Raw genomic sequence first — 21,369 nt, 5'->3', positions numbered from 1 at the left:
TCGAGTGATTATATAAACAAAGTTTCTAAGGACATTTATGCTATAGCTCCAGTTGTTTTCATAAAGAGACCTGCGAAAGAGGTGTTGTATGGAAGCTTGTTTCTGCCATGGGATTAAAAAAAAAAAGGTTATTGCAACAACTGTGAGTTAACATCTTGTTAACATTCCGCAATTGTGCATTCCTCACAATTCTGAGAAGTCGCAAGAAAAAAATCAGAACTGTGAGATATAAACTGAAAGAAACAGGCAGTTTTTGCTTCTGAATACGGTTTGAAAATGAAAACTTCTGCTTCTGTAATTTTACTGAATATTTAAACTTTGAGCATTGTCTTTGGAGAATATGGATTCTGGTCTTTTTAGACAAAAATTATCATTATCTTGTAGACATAAATATGCTATAGCTCCAGTTGTTTTCATAAAGAGACCTGCGAAAGAGGTGTTGTATGGAAGCTTGTTTCTGCCATGGGATTAAAAAAAAAAAGGTTATTGCAACAACTGTGAGTTAACATCTTGTTAACATTCCGCAATTGTGCATTCCTCACAATTCTGAGAAGTCGCAAGAAAAAAATCAGAACTGTGTGATATAAACTGAAAGAAACAGGCAGTTTTTGCTTCTGAATACTGTTTGAAAATGAAAACTTCTGCTTCTGTAATTTTACTGAATATTTAAACTTTGAACATTGTCTTTGGAGAATATGGATTCTGGTCCTTTTAGACAAAAATTATCATTATCTTGTAGACATAAAGTGGTAATTTAGGTGTTGCCATGCTGTCTTATCATATATGGATTTCACAACAACCCTTTTTATTTCACATAACTTTTAGTCTTAAAGAAAACACAGAAAAGTCGATGGTATAGTTCACAAATAGTCTCACTAAATGTTAAAGGTGTTTGTACTCAAGTCCCTATAACTTTCACCTTCCTACCTTCCATGTGATCCTCCAGTCTATAGTGCTGTATTTGTGTGGTGTGCTGCCTGTGGCAACTGAATGCAGATCGTGAGAACTCATGAGGCTGCTGTGATTCTTTATTCATGCCAGCATGAGATTACCAGTCAGCTCCTCTAAGAAACCGGTGACTAAAACACAGCTTGTCTTCCTCATGCTAGGAGGTGCTCTGTGTTGTGATATGAGATTTGTCTGAAAGCCATAGTGGTCAAATTCTTGCTCTCAGTGGTTGTTGTCATACAGTTTACATATTTCCATGTTGTCATTGCCAGTGTTGGGGAAAGTTACTTTTAAAAGTAATGCATTACAATATTGCGTTACTCCATAAAAAAGTAACTAATTACGTTACTTAGTTACTTTTTATGGAAAGTAATGCGTTACTATGCGTTACTTTATTAGTTACTTGAAAAAAGTAATCTGATTACGTAACTCGCGTTACTTGTAATGCGTTACCCCCAACACTGGTCATTGCTCCTCCTTTTATAATCTAATATATATATTATATATTACAATTAAAAATATTAAATATTAAAATATATTCTTTCCATTGATTTTTCCAAAATAGAAGGGGGAAAATACAGTGCCTAATGCGTTAAGAGATAATAATGTAAATCGAAATGGTTTACTTTGATGTGGTTGGATATCTTACATTTGCCATTATGCAGATATTTTTTATCTATTTTAATGTTTTTTATTAATTATCTTCTAATTCTATTGAAATTGTATTAAATGAGGGTTGCTTCTCTCATAAATGCATTGCCATTTGTCAAATCTATTAATTTCACTATTTATTTTGTTACTAGAAATTGTCAAATAAATACTTTCACCATTTAACTGGCATGATTATTTCCTCTACAGGGATTGAATGCGTGTTATTCGAAGCTCTTGGCTTGTGTGCTGTTGCAGGTCTAATTCAGTGGCTGAATCACATGGCAATGACTGGAGCTGGAGTAATGAGAGGCCACGAGCTCAAAGATTTGCTGTTTACCTCGCACGGCTCCAGAATACAACCAACCATGAGATCAAATTGTGGATAATTTTTTTCCACCACGATCACCTTGGATCTATCCATCTCTCATATACGGTAAGATCGGCATGCAGCGTTTAATGCGCATTTGAATTGAATTAATTCAGAAAACACTGAACAAACTCATTGAAATATAAATTCTATAAATACCGTTTATATCAACTATAGGTGATTCAGAAGCAACTGAATCGCGTTTGTTCAGTTCACAGTGATGTCCCATTTATGTCGGTCGTCGGCGTTTGTTTATGTTGCTACGCCACGCTTCTGCAGTAACGGGACACTGCCGCTATTAGGCTAAGTGCTCTCCGACAGACTCCATCAATTCCCATTATTCCACATTTTCATTAAATATGTAAAAAGATCACTGTAAATGCTTTTAGCATGCACTGTGGTGAAAGACAATTAATATGTCTCTTTGTATAGATTTCTGGTAAATGCGAGAAAATTCCTTTGCTGCAGTGCTGTATCATATAGCCTACATTTATAGGCTAATTATTGTTTATAAAGGTGTAACTGTTTTAATAAATTATCATTGCTAAAATCTTTAAGAGCTTTCATTTTATAGCATTTAATGTTACATTTGTATTCCCAAATAATGTCTATGTAATTCCGCTATTTTTCTTAAAGTACCGATCAGATGCCTTAGCTCAGATGAGTCTTAGATTAATCTAATTGAGATTCTGTTTCTCTTTCATGACTTTATTCATCACATGAGCATGGGTGAATCCCCTGTGAAATCTCAATTAGATTACCAACTAACCACCATCACATGCAACCGATCAGTGCACAAACCCTTATGCATCAAAATTAGAAAAAACAGAAGCTACCCTATTAGATACATATCCCCTATGCACAATAATGACCTTTAGTTTAATTGACACAATGTAAACAACATTAATAAGTACAAAGAAATGCAACAAATAAGCACACTTATCACTTGTTTTTCAATTTGCATGATATATGGATATTCTTATCTCTCAGTTGCTTTCATGTTTACGTTGTACTGTTTATTGTTGAGGTCTGATATTTGAACACATTATATTTCAGGCTATCATGGGATGCCTCTTCCGAAGTGAGGAGATGTGTCTGGTCCAGCTCTTCCTCCAGGCAGGTTCAGCTTACAACTGCGTCAGTGAGCTTGGGGAGCTGGGCTTAGTCGAATTCAGAGATGTGAGTTTGATGGATACATACTGTTCAGAAGCTTGGGGTCAGTAAGATTTGTTTTTGTTTGTTTTTCAATGAATACTTTGATTCAGCAAGGACACATTAAATTGATCCAAAGCGAGAGATAAGAATTTTACGTTGTTCTAAACGCTGTTCATTTGAACTTACTATTCATCAAAGTATCCTGAAAAGAATGTGTCACAGTTTCCACAATAATATTAAGCAGCAACTGTTTTAAACATTGATAGTAATAAGAAATGTTACATATGCACAAAATCAGCATTTAATAATGATTTTTGAAGGATCATGTGGCACTGAGGACTGGAGTAATGACGGCTAAAAATTCAACGTTGCCATCACAGGAGTAAATTATTTTTTTTAAATATATTAAATAGAAATATTATACAGTACAATATAATATTACAGTTTTTACTGTATTTAATAATAATAACAATAAAAACAGACTTGGTGAACATAAGATACTTCTTAAATATTTTGAAAAATCTTATGTCTACAGATAAAAACCTGTGCTCATACCCTGCCATCACATTTAGTCTGTCTTGCTGTGTTTTATCCCTCTTGTTCTGTCTCTCTTGAACCCAATCCTCTCAGCTGAACCCAAATGTGAATGCCTTTCAAAGGAAGTTTGTTTCAGAAGTGAGAAGATGTGAGGAGCTGGAGAAAACCTTCAGTAAGTCTCTAAAACTAACCATTGTTTACCCTTATTATTCTGTAACCATTAAATATTCACCTTTCAATGACCATCTACCACTACAGCAAGTATTATATAGTTATTTTAGTCACTCTCTGACACTCATCATGCGTCAAATCATATCATATCATAATCACTGTGCACATCCTCAACATGTTTTCCTCTCCCTCCATTCCTCAGAGTATCTGGAGCAAGAGATCAGCCGTTCTCTCTGTCCTCCTCTGAAAGGGCCTTTACCTGCAGCCACACCAATCCCATCAGCCCCACAGCCTAGAGAGCTGCTCTCCATTGAGGAGGAGAGCGAGAGACTGGCCAGAGAACTCAGAGAGGTGAGAGGAGAAAGGAGAAATAGGCTAAATTAATATCTGCTGTTCCAGAAAGGATATCATGTAGTGCAAGTGGTGATCTTGACCCAGTTTGCATGTAGGTATCAAGGAACAGGGACAGTCTACGTAACCAGCTGACCCAGCTCAGTCAGTACAGAGGGGTCCTGAAGCAGAGCATTTTACTACCAACCTCACAGGTAAAAATCCGGCTCTTAGCATGCTTACATTCACGTCTCTCAGATATCTATCTACCAGTACTTCTCATAATGTTCCTCAAGGTTCCACCTCCAACTCTTGAGACCACAGCACTACTGGACAGCAGGCAAGATATGCGTTTGAGGTGAGGACAATATCCATCTAAAAGAGAATGTGATGAACATTTTAATATTCTAAAGAACTTTTTTCCATTCTGAAGTCAATCTCAGTGTATCATTTTGAATCTCATTGAAAATGATCCATGGATGTTAAAGGTTCTTCATGGAACCATCAATACAAATAAAGAACCTTTATTTTTAAAAGTGTAGTGAGAAACAGAAATGTGAATTTTATGTTGTGGTCACATTAACCATTGTTCTGTAAAATGTTCTGGGCAAAATGGGGTCAAAATCTGTGCATTTGGGAATTTCACGTAAGCGCGAAAAAGTTGCCCTCGCAGATTTAGCTCATTTTCAAGTTGAATTCACCACACTGACCAATGGAGTTCTGTGTGAGCTGTGCTTTATACATCTCCAGGCTATTGACAAGAGACAATGAACCTTTTTCCCCACAGAATATCGCTGAAATATCACTAATGTAAGGACTTCTTTAGACAAAATTGTCTAAAGTCACTTCCACCTTGAACATGAACAAATTCTGCGTAGGAAACTTTTTGCCCTCACCAAAACTAGCAATCGCACAGAGTTCTATTGAAATGACTGAAATTTGCACACAAAATTTCACAGAGCAGCAGTAAGTGTGACCGCATCTTTAGGCAGTAAGTCGAAATATTATTTTCACATTTCAGTTGTGAACAAGTATGTAACAAGACACTAATAATGCTATTGACATCTTTCCTGCACAGTTTTGTCACTGGCGTGGTCCATCCGTGGAAGGTTCCAGCATTCGAGAGGCTGCTATGGAGGGCCTGTCGTGGTTACATCATTGTAGACTTCTGGGAGATGGATGAAAGGCTGGAAGCGCCAGACACTGTAAGAGAGTTACATTAACTGAATCACAGAACTCATTTTTGATGAAATTGGCCATATACATATGTTTTTGTTGTTCACAGGGAGAGATGATTCAGTGGACTGTCTTTGTGATCTCTTTTTGGGGAGAACAGATTGGGCAGAAAGTGAAGAAGATCTGTGATTGGTACATTTATAGCTTAATTAAATTTAATCATAGCTTACCATAGTACACTTTCATGATATCACATATCGCTCTTTTCATAGTTTCCACACACATACCTTTGTGTATCCAGAGGGTTTGGAAGAGAGAGAAGGAATACTTCAGGGGCTGGAAAGCAGGATAGTAGACATCAAAATGGTGACTGGAATGTTCCTTTCATTATACAATGACATTCACTTTGAAATAAGACCATGCAGTGGTATCAGAAAGATTTCAGGCACTGCGGAATCACTTAAAATGTATGAATTGCATTGCATTCAACAAAAAAATAACAAGTGGTACTTCTTTAAGGAAAGACCAGAACACAGAAAGTCTGCAACTCATTTTACTTTTGTAATCTGCTGTATTTCCAAGTGAGACGGGATATGTAACGGAAAAAAAAAAACATTATATACTATCATTCAAAAGTTTGGGGTTTGTATGTTTTAGTTATGTTTTTTCAGCAAGGACACATTAAATTGTTCAAAAGTGAAGATTAACATTGTACAAAATATTTCATTTCAAATACAAGCTGTTTTTTTTTTTTACTTTCTATGTATCAACGAATCCTGAAATTTTTTTTCCACAAAAATATTAAGCAGCACAAGTGTTTTCAACATTGATAATAATAATAAATGCAGCAAATCAGCATATTCAAATGAATTCTGAAGGATCATGTGACACTGAAGACTGGAGTAATGATGCTGAAAATCCAGCTTTTGGGAAACAAGGTATCATTTAAAACATATTAAAATACAAAACAATTATTTTAAATTGTAAGAATAGTTCACAGTATTATAGTTTTTGCTGTATTTTTGACTAAATAAATGCAGCCTTGGTAAGCACAAGATATGTCTCCCCAAAAGACCCCAAACTTTTGAACAGTAGTATATAATATTACTTTAAAAAATGTGCATTGATGAATTGTGCACAGAATATTTAGTAAATAATATAAAAAGGAAAATGAAAGAAAACATGTATTTAACTATACTCTTGTCTGTCTGCAGGTGCTGTCTCAGACGGAGCAGTATATGCAGCAGCTGCTGTCTCGCTGTGTGTGTCAGATGCCACAGTGGAAGATACGTGTGCAGAAGTGTAAAGCTGTGCAGATGGTGCTCAACCTCTGCAGCCCTTCAGTCACAGAGAAGTGTCTCATCGCAGAGGCCTGGTGCCCTGTGGCCAAACTCTCCCTGCTCCAGAGCGCTCTGATAGAAGGAACGGTGAGATAAGGCTATTTAATAAACTGTTTCACACAAAATACGTCACAAAGAAATCCAGTGTGATTTTCAAGTATTGAAGAAGTATAGAGGGTGAGGGCTATAAATGCAGGAAATGACTTATTTTCTCATTTACAGCAGGATTCGGAGCAGTGAATTCTGCAATAGATTGTTTTTCGTCCTTTCTGTTTCATAGGGAAAGAGTGGTAGCAGTGTGGACTCCTTCTACAACCGTCTTCCTGCACCCACATCTCCTCCAACACTCTTTAACACCAACACATTCACTTCCAGCTTCCAGAACATTGTGGATGCTTATGGTGTGGCCAGTTACAGAGAGGTTAACCCAGGTAACTCTCACACACAGTCACATGGAAGCAGGCACAAGCCATTTTAGTTTGATATAAACAACCTACGGAAGATATGGAAACCCATCCGAGTAAATGTCTTGTGTTTGTTCCCTTCTCAGCGGTGTACACCATCATTACTTTTCCCTTCCTGTTTGCGGTGATGTTTGGAGATGTTGGTCACGGTTTACTCATGACATTGGCTGCTCTTTGGATGATTCTGGAAGAAAGAGACCCTAAGATGAGGAATAACACTAATGAGGTTTCTTTCCATTTCTACACATATCAATATTGAAAACAGCTGGGCTGCTTCAGTTTTTTTTTCAGGAGTTCATTAATGAATATAAAGTTCAAAAGAACTGCATTTATTGGAAATAGAAATCTTTTGTAAAATTGTCTTATAAATACCTTTACTTTTGATCAATGTTATGCATTCTTTCTGAATAAAATATTTCTTAAAAATAATCATTACCCAAAACTTTTGAACAGTAGTGTATCTGTCTGTGTTCTCTGTCTCCATCACTTTCTAGAATGCACTTCAGGTTTGTACAGAATTTTATACTTTCTTTTAGATTTGGCGTATGCTGTTTGGTGGGAGATATCTGATACTTCTGATGGGGTTGTTCTCCATCTATACTGGGGCTGTTTATAATGAGTGCTTCAGTAAAGGACTCAGTCCTCTTTCTTCTGGCTGGCACCTCCAACCCATGATGCAGCACTACAACTGGAGGTACATGCACATTATTACATCCAAGGCAAAGATTAACCATAAGGTAGATTTTAACTTAAAGGGTTAACAGTGTTGTAATGACAAGGATAGTAATGGTTTGAAATGTTCAACAGCTTTTTTTTAGAGCAAGACTATAAAGAGTTAATTCACCCAAAAAATGAAAATTCAGTGATTCACCCTCATGTCATTCCAAACCCATAAGACTTTCAAATGAAGACATATTTAATGAAACCTGAGAGATTGGTCCATGCAACCAAAACTGTATTGCTTTAAAAAGTTCATAAAGGTATTAAGAGCATCAAGACATAAAGGTCAATGTTTATATGTGAATAAAAGCCTAAATTAAATTTGTTCTTCATATAAAGTGACCATGGTTCTTCAGAAGACTTAGATTAAAGCACTCAATTAATATGAATTACTTTTACAATGTCTTTATTAACTTTTTGAAGCATCAATGTTTTGGTTGCGTAGATTTCAAAGAGAGGGACAGAAATCGAAGATGAACTAAAGTCTTATGGGTTTGGAATGACATCATTGTCAGTAAATGATGACAGAATGTTTATTTTTGGGTGAACAATTCCTTTCGGGTATGTGTTTATGCAGAAATGACCTTTTAAAAATAAATCCACTCTGAAATATTCACTGAAGTGAACTGACAACCAGCCCAGCAAACTCCCCTATATCCTCCATCACTACAAAAATATGTATATCAAACCACTAGAAGCTCTAAATAAAATTGCAAATACATATTGTCTTTTCTACACAAGTGTCTCAAACAACCCTTTAGACCCTTCTGCCTAGCTACTGAATGAAACCGTCAAAGCACAGAAATTCCTTTATTCTACAGTGTTAATTCCTCCCCCTGGTTGTCAGGAAGTTCAAGACTTCCTTCCCTTTATGACATGGTCAGACAGATAAAGATCCTGCTTTCTTGGAATAAGACTGTTTAAGGTGTGGTCACATTTACCATTGTTTGACAGACAAAATGCATTTCACCCATCTAAGTGCATACACACAGCAGTGATTATTGAACACACAAACACTGAACAAACCTCTGGAGCAGTGGGCAGCCATTTTGCTGTGGCACCCGGGGAGCAATTGGGGGTTAGGTGGCTTGCTTAAGTGCGTAATGAGTGTGGAAGAGAGCGCCACCTACATTTCTTACTGGTCCTGACACTCAAACTCACGACCTTCGAGTACAAGTCTGACTCTTTAACCATTAAGCCACAACTGCCCCCTTATAGTAATTTTAATAGGAATCTGTGCAATTGGTAATTGGCTAAAGATTCACCCAAACACCATGGGTTCAAGCTGGACAAGTAGATTTGCCGTGTTGACCAACAGACAGATTCTTGGTTTGAAAGTGTCTTCTGTGTGAGCTGTGCTTTATACCTCACTACACTATTGACAACAGACAGTGGAAGCTAATGTGAACGCACCTATACTCTATAAAACGTATCCATCACTTCAGCTTGCCAGTTTGATCTCATTTTACACTCACACTCACTTATGTCTTATTTCTTCTGGGCTTGTTTAGTAATGAAACTTTGAGGAGCAACCAGTACCTCACTTTGGATCCGAACGTAACTGGAGTATTCCAGGGACCATATCTATTCGGCATTGACCCGGTAACCAGGCCTTTAAGCAAATCACCCTTGTGTCTAGCTCACTCTGAGGTTTGGATTTGACTGTATCTCATTTCCTGGTCCTTAGATCTGGAGCCTTGCCAATAACCACCTCACCTTCCTCAACTCCTATAAGATGAAGATGTCAGTCATCATCGGAGTCATCCATATGACTTTTGGAGTCTGCTTGTCTTTCTTCAACTACATGTGAGTCATAAAGTAGGATTCATTTTTGTTTACATTGATTTTCTTCATATTTCTGATCTGTTTTGTGGATTTTTAATTCCTTAATGTTAATGTTACTTTCTCCTCAGGTACTCTGGGGATGTGAGCAGCATGTTCCTGGTGTTGATTCCTGAGCTAGTGTTCATGCTGTGTCTTTTTGGCTACCTTGTCTTCATGGTGGTGTTTAAATGGATCGCGTTTGGACCTCAGGATTCAGACCGCGCTCCCAGCATCCTAATCCACTTCATTGACATGTTCGTGTTTGCTGAGAACCCAGACAACCCACCACTTTATCCAGGACAGGTGAGACATTCATTCAGTACACTTGATTCTTTCAATGTTTTGGTATTGTACTATAGTTTTCTGTCATGACTAATGCATACATGTCGTCTCGCTGTCTTCAGATGATAGTGCAGAGAGTATTAGTGTGCTTGTCACTGCTGGCAGTTCCAGTGCTGTTACTGGGAAGACCACTCTTCCTGTACTTCAGGCACAGGAATAACAGGAGAACAGTAAGTAGGGGTGAAATTAGGCTGGCATCTTTGCTCAAAAATAAAAATATTTTTTATTTTATTTTTTAATTTTTTTTAAAGTGTCTTGTGCTCACCAAGGCTGCATTTATTTGAATAAAAAGGGTTGACTCTACAGGGTAACTTTCACCATTTTGACTCGTTGGCAGGCTTTGTCTGGACAACCCCACATTCTTTCAAAATGTCCATCACAGAAGAAAATAACATCACGTGATGCTGGTCACATGATGTTGTGATGAACCACTGTTTAGTTGCAAAGTGTTGTTCAGTAAGTAACACAGTGGACAGAACTTTTGCGAATTAATTATTTTCTTAATTTAATTTAAACTCAAATTTTTTTTTATAGCATTTAGATTTTGCAAATAAATTTATTATACATAATGTTGACTTTAAAATGTTTTGTGCATTATTTTGAACTTGAGACCCACTCACTTCAAACACACTGAATGAAATGTCAGTGAAACTGAGTGCACAAAATATTTGTCTAAGATTATGATAAGCTCAACATTGATGAATAAGTATGATTTGCAGGAATAGATTACATCTTAAAATATATAAAAATAGAAAACTGTAATAATATTTCACACTATTACAGTTTTTGCTGTATTAATAGTTTAGTTGCAAAGTGTTGTTCAGTAAGTAACACAGTGGACAGAACTTTTGCGAATTAATTATTTTCTTAATTTAATTTAAACTCAAATTTTTTTTTATAGCATTTAGATTTTGCAAATAAATTTATTATACATAATGTTGACTTTAAAATGTTTTGTGCATTATTTTGAACTTGAGACCCACTCACTTCAAACACACTGAAATGTCAGTGAAACTGAGTGCACAAAATATTTGTCTAAGATTATAATAAGCTCAACATTGATGAATAAGTATGATTTGCAGGAATAGATTACATCTTAAAATATATAAAAATAGAAAACTAATAATATTTCACACTATTACAGTTTTTGCTGTATTAATAAAATAAATGCAGCCTTGGTGAGCATAAGACGCTTCTTTCAAAAGCATCTGCATAGGGGATTTACCATAAAACTATTTTTTACCTTTATATATGCAGTTATATATGCAGGTTGGTCTAGCTTAATGCATTTGCATATTCCAGAGTGACCAGGTGATGTGTTGCATGTTTAGGTAGACTTATAATCTGGTGTTCAATTAAAGTAATGTGTTTGTTACATTGATAAGATATAAAGAGCGCTGGTCACTTTAAGAGTTTGGAATGAGCAATGACGTTGACACTAATGATTTTCACGCAGTTCAGTGATGTGAGTGTTCAGTCTAACGCAGTTCACGCAGTTCAGTGATGTGAGTGTTCAGTTTATGCAGTTCAGTAAAGTTGACGAGAACAATAAAAAGTTAAATAAGTTCAAGTACGAGTCTTCTTTACAGATGTAACAGATGCCCTTACCAATAAGGGAATGTGGCTCTTTTAGCTGAAATGAAGAGTGTCCTTTCAACAACTCTCCCCATTAAGCACTGCAATTTCTCCCATACTGTGTCTGGTTGAAAGGTGTTGACCCTGTTTCTCAGTTACAGGAGGAGCAGTGCCCCCTAGTCACAGACACCAGCTCTATAAATGCTCAACTAGGAGACCTAGAGGGAGGAGGAGGAGGAACAGAGGATCAGGTGAGAAAGAGAAAAGATCAAGACACATTTCACAAATAAAGCTCAGCATTAGAAGAGTCAAGAAAAAAGGTGAAAGACTAACCTTCCGGTTGAAAGCATTCATTTTTCACTCTTCCATAGCGCAGCTACTAAAATATGGTATGCTTTTTAACCTTCACAGGAGTTTGATTGCACAGAGGTTTTTATGCACCAGGCGATCCACACCATAGAATACTGCCTGGGCTGCATCTCTAACACCGCCTCGTACCTTCGACTTTGGGCCCTCAGCCTCGCACATGCACGTATGCAAACACTCACAAGCATCCACGAGTATTGCATGTTCACTTATCCACCTTAAATTTTTCATACAAGTGAGTTCAGCCATTTGCAACTTGAATATGTGTTTACTGCACTTTGTTATTCCTCTAGTTATTTATGTTTAGTGGCTAACGAATTGGAAGTCTCGCACATTCACAGAAAATACATCTGCATTGCAAAATAAGGTGGATGCTTAATTAGTGCTGTATTTGTGTGCATTAGAGCTGTCCGAGGTTCTCTGGGTTATGGTGATGAGAATTTCCCTCTCGTGGCAAGGCTATGTGGGATCTGTGGTTGTGTCAGTCATCTTCTCTGTCTTCGCCATGCTCACTGTCTCTATCCTGCTGGTAATGGAGGGGCTGTCAGCCTTTCTGCATGCTCTGCGTCTGCACTGGTGAGAAAATCGCATAAAAATAAACCAACTTGTGCAGTGGTTCTCAACCAGGGGCCGGGATCCACTAGGGGGCCCCAGTAAGATTTAGTTATATTATCTTAATTAAAATGATAAAAAACAACAAAGGTAAGATTTATAACATTAAACTGACATTTAATGTGTTAATAAACGTACATAAACATTTTAAATACATATTTTACATATTTTTAGAGCCTTCAAATATTGACTTGGACAAAAGTGGGCCTTGGAGTAAAAAGGTTGAGAACCACATTGCACAGACTAGTTAGTCTGTTTGGTGACTATTTGACACATTAAATGGAGAATGCTTTTAAAATTACAATTCAGTTCCTGGATTTGAACTGAATTTGAATTGAGGTGGCAAATCGGAACTATCATTTGAATTGGATTTAAAGAAATTGAAATTCGAAGACATTCACATTACAAATACTTGCAAATTTTAACTAGAAAAAGCTGAATTTGTCAAGATGTACGTTGATTGTTGGCTTGACACCCTTATTTAAAAAAAAAAAAAAAAAAAAAAGTTTAATAGGTCTTGATGTTTGAAGGCTTTGTAAGTTTTTATGAACCAGGGTAGAAAGCCGTTACCTGTTGAATTTCTTTGAATTGCAGTTCACCAAGTTCACTTCCTTTGGTGCTTTGTTAACTTGACTCAATGTAAATTCCAACTTAAATTTCTCCAAAAATGAGAAAATTCTTTAGTTCTGAATCAAACCATTTCCACTCCAAAATAATACTGAATCATTTCCTCTTAATGAAAAAAGCAAACGCTTCTGTCTAGTAAAAACCATTAAGTGTAAATGCATAGTAAATACAGTATTGTACATTATTTAGAACACAAACAGCATTTTTATGGACCACCATAAAAATAAACAGGTGTTGCCCAGAGGCTGACAGAAAGTGTTTGCAGGTGAGAGATAACTGTTCTGCAACAATTAACAAACATGTATCTGGGCATGGAGATGCAGTATGCACATTTTTATTCATCAAGTCCCATTGTAAGTAAACATTGCATGACAACAGGGCAGCAACACAGGAATCATAGTTATGTCATGTGAGTTTATTACGTCATTGATTGAGGTTTATAGCAGGTGTTAACAGTGATTTAACAACTGTTAAACAGAGGACGGGGTCAAGTGGGGTTGCTATAAACCAGAAAGGTTCATTTGATAGAGACTAACCACCCCGTCTCTCTTTTTGTCAATCACGGTGTCACACTCCCCACCACACAAAACACACTTCAGCACACCCGCCATTTACCACTCTATAGGCTCCCCCCTGCCCCACCACCACAACCCTACAGGGGGGCCTTACAACTTACTGTATTTAAAAAACTTACAGTGCTAGTCAGCCAGTAAACCACAGTATCTTAATGGATTACATAGGATTGACCTAATGAGGAGTCATTTAGAATGTCAAGACCAAACATTCCAAATATTCTTTCTAATAGTCACTGTTTTTGTGACATCATTCAAGTTGACAAGCATCTGATTCATGGCCTTAAAGGGACAGACAGTTTGCCCCAAAAATGAAAATTCTGTCATTAATTTCTCACCCTCATGTCATTCCGGTTGCATAAACGGTTTAGACTAGTTTATGAAAAGGTAGATTGGTCTTATTTGTATTGGAAAAGTAAGACTGATTACCCTTTGGCAACTGCTAGTTGGTCAAACTAATTTTTAAGACATAGTCTTAAGATGGTGGCTAAGTTTATGCAACTGGCCCCAGTTCTTTGTGAAACGACGATTTTGTGAATGTGTCACTCCACTTCATGTCACAATATGGAGGTCTTTTTTTTTTTTTGCTCCTCACTGTATTATTGAAGCGTTTCTAATTTAAAGCTCTGTGTCTGCACTCCTCTTCAACAGGGAGCAGTAAATCCGGTCAGATACAGTAGCTTCAAATTAGGGCCCCCTGCAGGGCTATGGAGTCATAACAGTAAGTGCTGTATAGTGTGTTGTGTGTGACATGGTGATTTACAAAAGGGCGACGGGGTGGTTAGTCTCGAATCTACACCAAATGTGTAGTTTTAAGTGTAGTAGTTTACATTACATTAGTTGATATTCATTGAAATATACACTATGAAGCTGATCTATGAATAAAGGATTTTGGCACCTTTACTGAATTTTCGAGGAGTGCGTGAAACGAAGTCTTGATGAAGAGTTTAATTCATCTGAATTTATTTTTCCCATTTGATGCAGGGTGGAGTTTCAGAACAAATTCTACAGCGGATCTGGATACAAGTTCAACCCCTTTTCCTTTGCATCAATTCAGCATCTAGAGTAAATGTAAATATTCTTTGTAAAAATGTTTTTATACTTCATTTTAAAGTGTTAACCTCTGGTAGAAAGGATGATTCATTAGAGGGACTGTTCACCCTGAAATGAAAATTCTGTCATTAACTCCATGTCATCCTCATGTTGTTCCAAACCTGTGTGACTTGGTTCTGTGGAAAACAAAATGAGATGTTTTGAAGAGAAGGTCCTCGCTGCAGAGCCAATGGACAGAGCTTGATGTCCAGCTCCCCTATGGGCGGAGATTAAACGCCCAAGCACAGAGATCTTAATGCTGAGCATAATGTATGAATTACAAAAATGCAGAATACTAATAAAGGCTTTTGTAACTTCGAACTTGAGAATATTTGTATTCTTTATGATCACAGTTCTTCACAACCAGCAGCTTTTAGCATTGTTTGTTTTTTTTTAGTCTAAATGCAAATGAAGCCCATTTATCATCTTGTAAGGATTAAGGAAGGTCAGACAAATGCACTCTTACCTGAAAGGTGGTATCGATTCATTTAGGTTTGTATACAGGAAAAATAAGTAGTTAATATTTCAATTCTGCACAAGATCACGGAGTAAAAAAACTGAAATAAACTTAAAACAGAGCCATTAGGTACTATATTAACCATTAAATGACTGATATTGTATGATTATTTTAAATAGGTGTTTTCAATGCAATGCATGTCTGTCAGAAGCATAAATATAAATTATTGGCATCAAAATGGATTGAACAGATTATCTGTTTGAATGAAATGTTAGTATTCAAATAATCACACAGAATGGAATAAATGTGTTCATAAAAATATAGAGATTGTGTATTTTGAGATTCTGGATGTTTGACTTTCATGAGCTGTAAGCTCTAACCATCAAAATAAAAAAAAACTTGAAATGTTTTACTTTGCATGTAATGAATCTAGAATATATTTTTTGAAATGTTACAAAACTTTTTCCACGATATTCAAATTTTTTGAGATGCGCCTGTATACACACACACACACACACACACACACACATATATATAGAGGCAAGAAAATCTGACCTTTTGTACAAAGGAGGTCCCATGGTCAATGAGACAAATTTACATAATTACTAAACTAGAAATAAAAATGAATTGAATTATTTGTATGTAACAACATAAATGAACACTTTACCCTTTTCCAGGAAGAAAATATCATATTCTCAACATGGTTTCAGACTTTTGGGCCTCCCTGTAGATCAGCTACCCTGCACTCTGGCCATTAAAACCCCATTTCAGTTGACCAATATTACTACTATTGTGGCTCTACTTCTATCCTGCAAACAAAAAAAAAAAAAAAAAAAAAAGATAATCTCTGTATGGAATCATTAAAATTAGGTTTGTGTACAGTCATAAAGTCACTAAATATTCATGAATTCTGTGTTAAAAGGCAATATATGACAAATAGGTCTAAGTGAAGTCAAACACATTGTTTGCTTTCCACTTTTTATTTTTCTGCTTTTCATGAAAAATAAACAAAAAAAACAAACATTTGTTTAAAAAGTCCTCAGAAAAGAATTGCTATTGTGTTGCTACAAGTTGCACTTAAATTATAGCTTTTCAAGGGTAAATGAATAATTGAGCCTTAACTGTGAGCAGCCCTCTAAGTTTAGACAGGACAGGAGAATGCAGGTGAATCACCCATTTGAGATGACTGAAGCAGAAGAACAAAACATCAGACGAAAGAAAACAAAGAAAGAGTGGTTTTTGTTAGGTGCGAGCGAGTAAAAACTTCGTGTGGTGTTAAATGTCTACAAACATCCAGGCAGCAGAACCTTCGGAAAGGTTGAACGACCAAAATCTGCGTTCAGACAAAGTCACTAAGAAAGCATGAGTGAACGATCTGGATCGGTATGCTGAAGTCTTTATGATTCAGATTTAGATTCATCCTGTGTTGCCACTATATTCTTTGATCAAGTTGTGGCAGTTGAGAACTATCAGGACGTGCCATGTCTGTCATTTTCTTTCTCCTTGCTTCAATTTGCTGCAACGTCAGCGGCCACACATGGATCGAATCTCTTGACCAAATCCCACCTGGGCTGGACTGTAAAGTTCAGTTTCAAGCATATCAGCAAAATCCTCTGAAGGAGTCACTCTGGATTAGGCTGAATGCCCAGAGAAGAAAAAGCCACACACTGGATGTGTCTGCATCAGTCTCATGGGTTGTGGGAATAAAATCCTTTACCACTTTACTTGAAGACAGCGCTGAAAATAACCTCTCCTGTCAGCCTGTTTTTACACTTCTTCTAGAACAGCAGGCCATATCCTTCCATCCGTCTCTTTTCTTCAGCCTCATCCTCCCATTGAGGCCAGATGAGCCTACATTGAGTGGGATGGAGCACTCGTGAGCTCGCTAAGCAGAGCTGTGCGGAGACTGTGTGTGTATGTATATGTGTGTGTTTGTGTGTGCATGTTATGATATTCTCTGAATGAGTTTGTCCTCGGTCAGGCAGAATACGGTGCAGTAGGACAGGTCAGAGATTAAGTTTTCACAGCCGCGTCGAGTCACGTTCCTACAGCCCCGCAGATCCAACAGAACCAGAGCCGATAGTCGCTTCATATAGGACAGACAAGCATCTGTCAACTTACTACAACCTAGAGAGAGAGAGAGAGAAAGGTTAAACCACCAACTGTGAGTTAAATTTATCATTACATCACTTGCTCACCAATGGATCCTCTGCATTGAATGGGTACCATCAAAATGAGAGTCCAAACAGCTGATAAAAACATCACAATAATTGTTTGCAAGAAACAAATCCATCGAAATGTTTTTTTCACTTCAAACTGTTGTTTCCAGCTAAAATACCTCTATCCATAATACTGCTTTCTGCAGTGAAAAGTCCTCTCGTCTGAATCAGGAGAGAAATATGCACAAAGCAAAAACAGCAAAAACAGTTCTAAGCAAATGTGACCCTGGACCAGAAAACCAGTCATAAGGGTCAATTTTTAGAAATTAAGATGTATGCATCATCTGAAAGCTGAATAAATAATCTTTCCATTGATGTATGGTTTGTTAGGATAGGACAATATTTGGCCGAGATACAACTATTTGAAAATCTGGAACCTGCGGGTGCAAAAAAATCTAAATACTGAGAAAATCGCATTTAAAGTTGTCCAAATTAAGTCCTTAGCAATGCATATTACTAATCAAAAATTAAGTTTTAATATATTTACAGTAGGAAATTGACAAAATATCTTCATGGAACATTAATATTTTAATGATTTTTTTGCATAAAAGAAAAATCAATAATTTTGACCCATACAATGTATGGCTATTGCTACAAATATACCCCAGCGACTTTAGACTGGTTTTGTGCTCCAGGGTCACAAATATGTCTGTGGGTTTTGATGCGAGAGGACAAAAGGGGATGGACTTTTCCTCTGGAACAAGGAATGGATTTTGGCCAGGAGCAATAATTTAAAGATAAAATGCCTTAATGATGGATTTGTTTATTAAAAACTCAGCTTTTCACTTCACAATCTGTTAACTGATAGCTTGGATTACTTGTGGATTATTGTGATGTTTTTATCAGCCGTTTGAACTTTGACGGCACCCATTCACTGCAGAGGATCCATAATTATCATGCAATATCTCTAAATCTGTTCTGATGAAGAACTCATTTACATCTCCGATGCCCTGAGGATGAGCAAAATGTCATCAAATTGAAATTTTTGGTAAACTATTTCTTTAAAGTGGTCATATGATGTGATTTCAATTTTTCCTTTCTCTTTCGAGTGTTACAAGCTCTTGGTGCATAAAGAAGATCTGTAAAGTTGCAAAGACTAAAGTCTCAAATCCAAAGAGATATTCTTTATAAAATTTCAATTTTATGGAGGACTGTTTACTGATCCTGGGAGAGTAACGTTAAGACTAAAATGCCGGCAGTTCTGACTCACGTAAGTTTTCATTTAAAGGATTTGCCACTGGACACAAAATAATGTTCTTTTTAGCAGCATCATATGACCCCTTTAAGCCAAACAAAGTTAATACCATATATCCATATAGAACAAAAAAAATCTATATATTGTGCTTTAAGGGGTGGTTGACAGTTTTTTTTTCTAGGCCGATGGGCTCTGATTGGTTAGCTAGCCCAGTGTGTTGTGATTGGCTAAACCGCCTCTAGTGCGCATCTAAACATCCCACCCTAAACATTTTGTAGGCATTAAACTGCCAGAATTTTAAAAGTTGATATCTCCGTTTGCATCGAACTTTCAGCGCTGCAACTTTGCAGATATTGTTTATGCTCTAACAGCAACATTACACACTAACATTAAAAAAAGTTACATCGCAATCAACCACCCCTTTAATTAAATTCTTATTATTGCCTTCTTGTGACAGGGAGAAGCTAGAAAGTTTCATGTTCAATTAAATGATGAAACAGCCAATATGCTAGTAATACACATGCTACGAAGCAACAAGTTAAAAGTGAGAATTGGTCCCTTAACTAAAGTGTTACCAAGATTTTGTGTTTGCAGCACTAGTTTTCTTGGGCACCACAAGGATAACCGGAACACAATGTGGGCAGAACATATAGGTATTTTCAGAAGGTGGAGGGTACCTGAAAGATTGAGCTGTCTGAGTGTGTTGCGAGTGTTGCAGCCAGTAGCGGTGAGCAGGTTGATGGACTGGTCTGTGAGCCCCTGGCAGTGGGACAAATCTAACCGGCGCAGTGAAGGCATATGTCTGACGATCATCTTCAGGGTGGAGTCATTCACATCCAAACCAGCCAAGCGCAGAGTGAGCAAACCTCTCAGTCGACTGCGACTTTCACTGCCTGTGTGACAAAAGAAAGCAGAGGTGAAAGAGGAGAGTGAATTTTTTTTTATAGTGAAAACACTAAACACGCAGTCTCATTAATAATGATTATGAGTCTCACTTGGCTGCACAATGTCTTTTATTTGTGAATCTTTGACACCCACGGCCCAGCTCAGGTCAAGGGTTCGCAAACCCGGACAGCTCTGTGTACTTAACGCTGACACACATAATGACGAGCAACCTGACATTATTAGATCTTTCAAACCTGTGGGAAAAAAAATGAGAGCAAGGGAGAGTATTGTAGTCTCGACTGTGATGCATGTTTTATTTTTTAAGCAATTTCATTTGAGTTAAGACTGTTAGGATCTATAAAAGGCTGAGATTTGGGTAAACTGTACTTGGGAGGTGATGAATGAGCCAGGCAATCTGTTTCTTTGATACTGGTGTCCAGGAGAGGTCAAGTGCCACAGGTTGTTGTTTTATGATGGCTGACAGAGCCTGAGGACTGAGTGCCCGACACCGACTCAGATCTATCTGTGTCCAGAAGCGCTTATCACAACACCTACAAGCAGGAGAGACACGAAACAATTACTCTGAGAGAAGAAAAAAAAAATTGACTGAATAATCAAGATCATTAACGATCACAACTAAGAACCAAGGCAACTATGCTTTTAAAATGGTGTACTACTGAAAAGTAAAAAAAAACTGTAAAAACACCATCATGTAATCAAGATCATTAACGATCACAACTAAGAACCAAGGCAACTATGCTTTTAAAATGGTGTACTACTGAAAAGTAAAAAAAAAAACTGTAAAAATACCATCATCCTTTTAATTACTTAATTTTAATTAATTAATTAATTAGGTTAGTTACCCATGCAAATTAGTCTTTTTTTATCATATATTCTGTTTTTGTCGACCCCAACATAGGGGTGTGTGATATATATCGTCTACGATAATATCGTAATTGTCGTTTAAACAATATGCAATTTGTGATTATTTTTGCGTATATCACAAAAACCAAACAAAACCTCACCCAGGCATACACTAGATGTAGGTTAGACCAGTGTTTCCCAACCTTTTTTTAGTCACGGCACCCTTTGGAAATTTTTAACAAACTTGTGGCACCCTACAAAATTAATTGTCACAATATTTGAATTTCTAACTTCGATATGATAATTTGAAAAGTATAGATATTGGGTACAACAGAGAAGAACTGCAGAATATAATGTCATACAGATATTTTTAATATTATTTAAAAAAATTGTCCATCAATGGTGGCAATCAGTAGGTTAATTTCTAATGAAGAGACCAATTTATATGACAGATTTTAATGTAGGCTTTTATACATATGTAAACATTATTTAATTACCATTATAACTAGCTATCTCACAAATTTTTGCTCACTCAGTGTATTTTTAATTTTACAGTGGGGTAATTTTGGTGCAGTAGCACGAGATAGCTTGATTTCAAACTTTGAATTGAATAAAAAAAATGACAAGCAGTCAGTAATAAAATAAGAAAAATAAAGAAATTAATAAATGACAGCACAAATAAAAAAATAACGACAGGCCTTCAAATTAAATAAATTTCTTTTTAGTTTTTCGGGTAGGTCTAACAGTAGGGTTAAGATATTTAACTTTTTTTTACCAATTATCCAAATAATGTTTAGTCCTAGAAAGCTATTATTATCAGAACACGTGCGCATAACATAGCGGTTAGCAGATCAATGAATGAGAGGGCAGCGTTACCAGA

General features: G+C 36.7%; 2 protein-coding genes across 6 annotated transcripts in view; one reads left to right on the top strand and one right to left on the bottom strand.

The window, feature by feature from the left end:
• Positions 1–1,838: 1,838 nt before the first annotated feature.
• Positions 1,839–15,159, top strand: tcirg1a (T cell immune regulator 1, ATPase H+ transporting V0 subunit a3a). 5 transcript variants are annotated; one of them, XM_016475604.1, is made up of 21 exons: positions 1,839–2,032; positions 3,023–3,145; positions 3,752–3,830; positions 4,032–4,180; positions 4,279–4,374; positions 4,456–4,517; positions 5,238–5,364; positions 5,445–5,527; positions 5,608–5,701; positions 6,550–6,762; positions 6,956–7,106; positions 7,226–7,365; positions 7,676–7,833; positions 9,371–9,461; positions 9,547–9,665; positions 9,773–9,986; positions 10,088–10,195; positions 11,762–11,851; positions 12,012–12,132; positions 12,371–12,542; positions 14,762–15,159. In XM_016475604.1, the coding sequence occupies exons 2-21, from the start codon at positions 3,029–3,031 to the stop codon at positions 14,844–14,846; spliced, it is 2,469 nt and encodes an 822-aa protein (XP_016331090.1). In that variant the 5' UTR covers positions 1,839–2,032; positions 3,023–3,028; the 3' UTR covers positions 14,847–15,159. The 5 variants fall into 5 exon arrangements, with proteins under 5 accessions (XP_016331090.1, XP_016331089.1, XP_016331091.1 ...); XM_016475603.1 differs by having other exon boundaries at positions 11,756–11,851; XM_016475605.1 differs by lacking the exon at positions 9,371–9,461 and having other exon boundaries at positions 7,676–7,876; positions 11,756–11,851.
• Positions 15,160–16,317: 1,158 nt separating this feature from the next.
• LOC107679864 (lysine-specific demethylase 2A-like) overlaps positions 16,318–21,369 on the bottom strand; it is a 30,837-nt gene continuing 25,785 nt past the window's right edge. Inside the window, exons 14-17 of the mRNA XM_016475572.1 lie at positions 20,013–20,176; positions 19,736–19,879; positions 19,418–19,633; positions 16,318–17,453 (exon numbers count right to left, since the gene is read on the bottom strand). Of these exons, the coding sequence (XP_016331058.1) occupies positions 17,272–17,453; positions 19,418–19,633; positions 19,736–19,879; positions 20,013–20,176 (706 nt within the window). The 3' untranslated portion in view covers positions 16,318–17,271. The remainder of the gene's footprint in view (positions 17,454–19,417; positions 19,634–19,735; positions 19,880–20,012; positions 20,177–21,369) is intronic.

The sequence above is a fragment of the Sinocyclocheilus anshuiensis genome, unplaced genomic scaffold (assembly GCF_001515605.1).
Source record: "Sinocyclocheilus anshuiensis isolate Anshui unplaced genomic scaffold, SAMN03320099.WGS_v1.1 scaffold788, whole genome shotgun sequence".
NCBI lineage: Eukaryota > Metazoa > Chordata > Actinopteri > Cypriniformes > Cyprinidae > Sinocyclocheilus > Sinocyclocheilus anshuiensis.
This window is presented reverse-complemented; position numbering and strand designations above follow the sequence as displayed.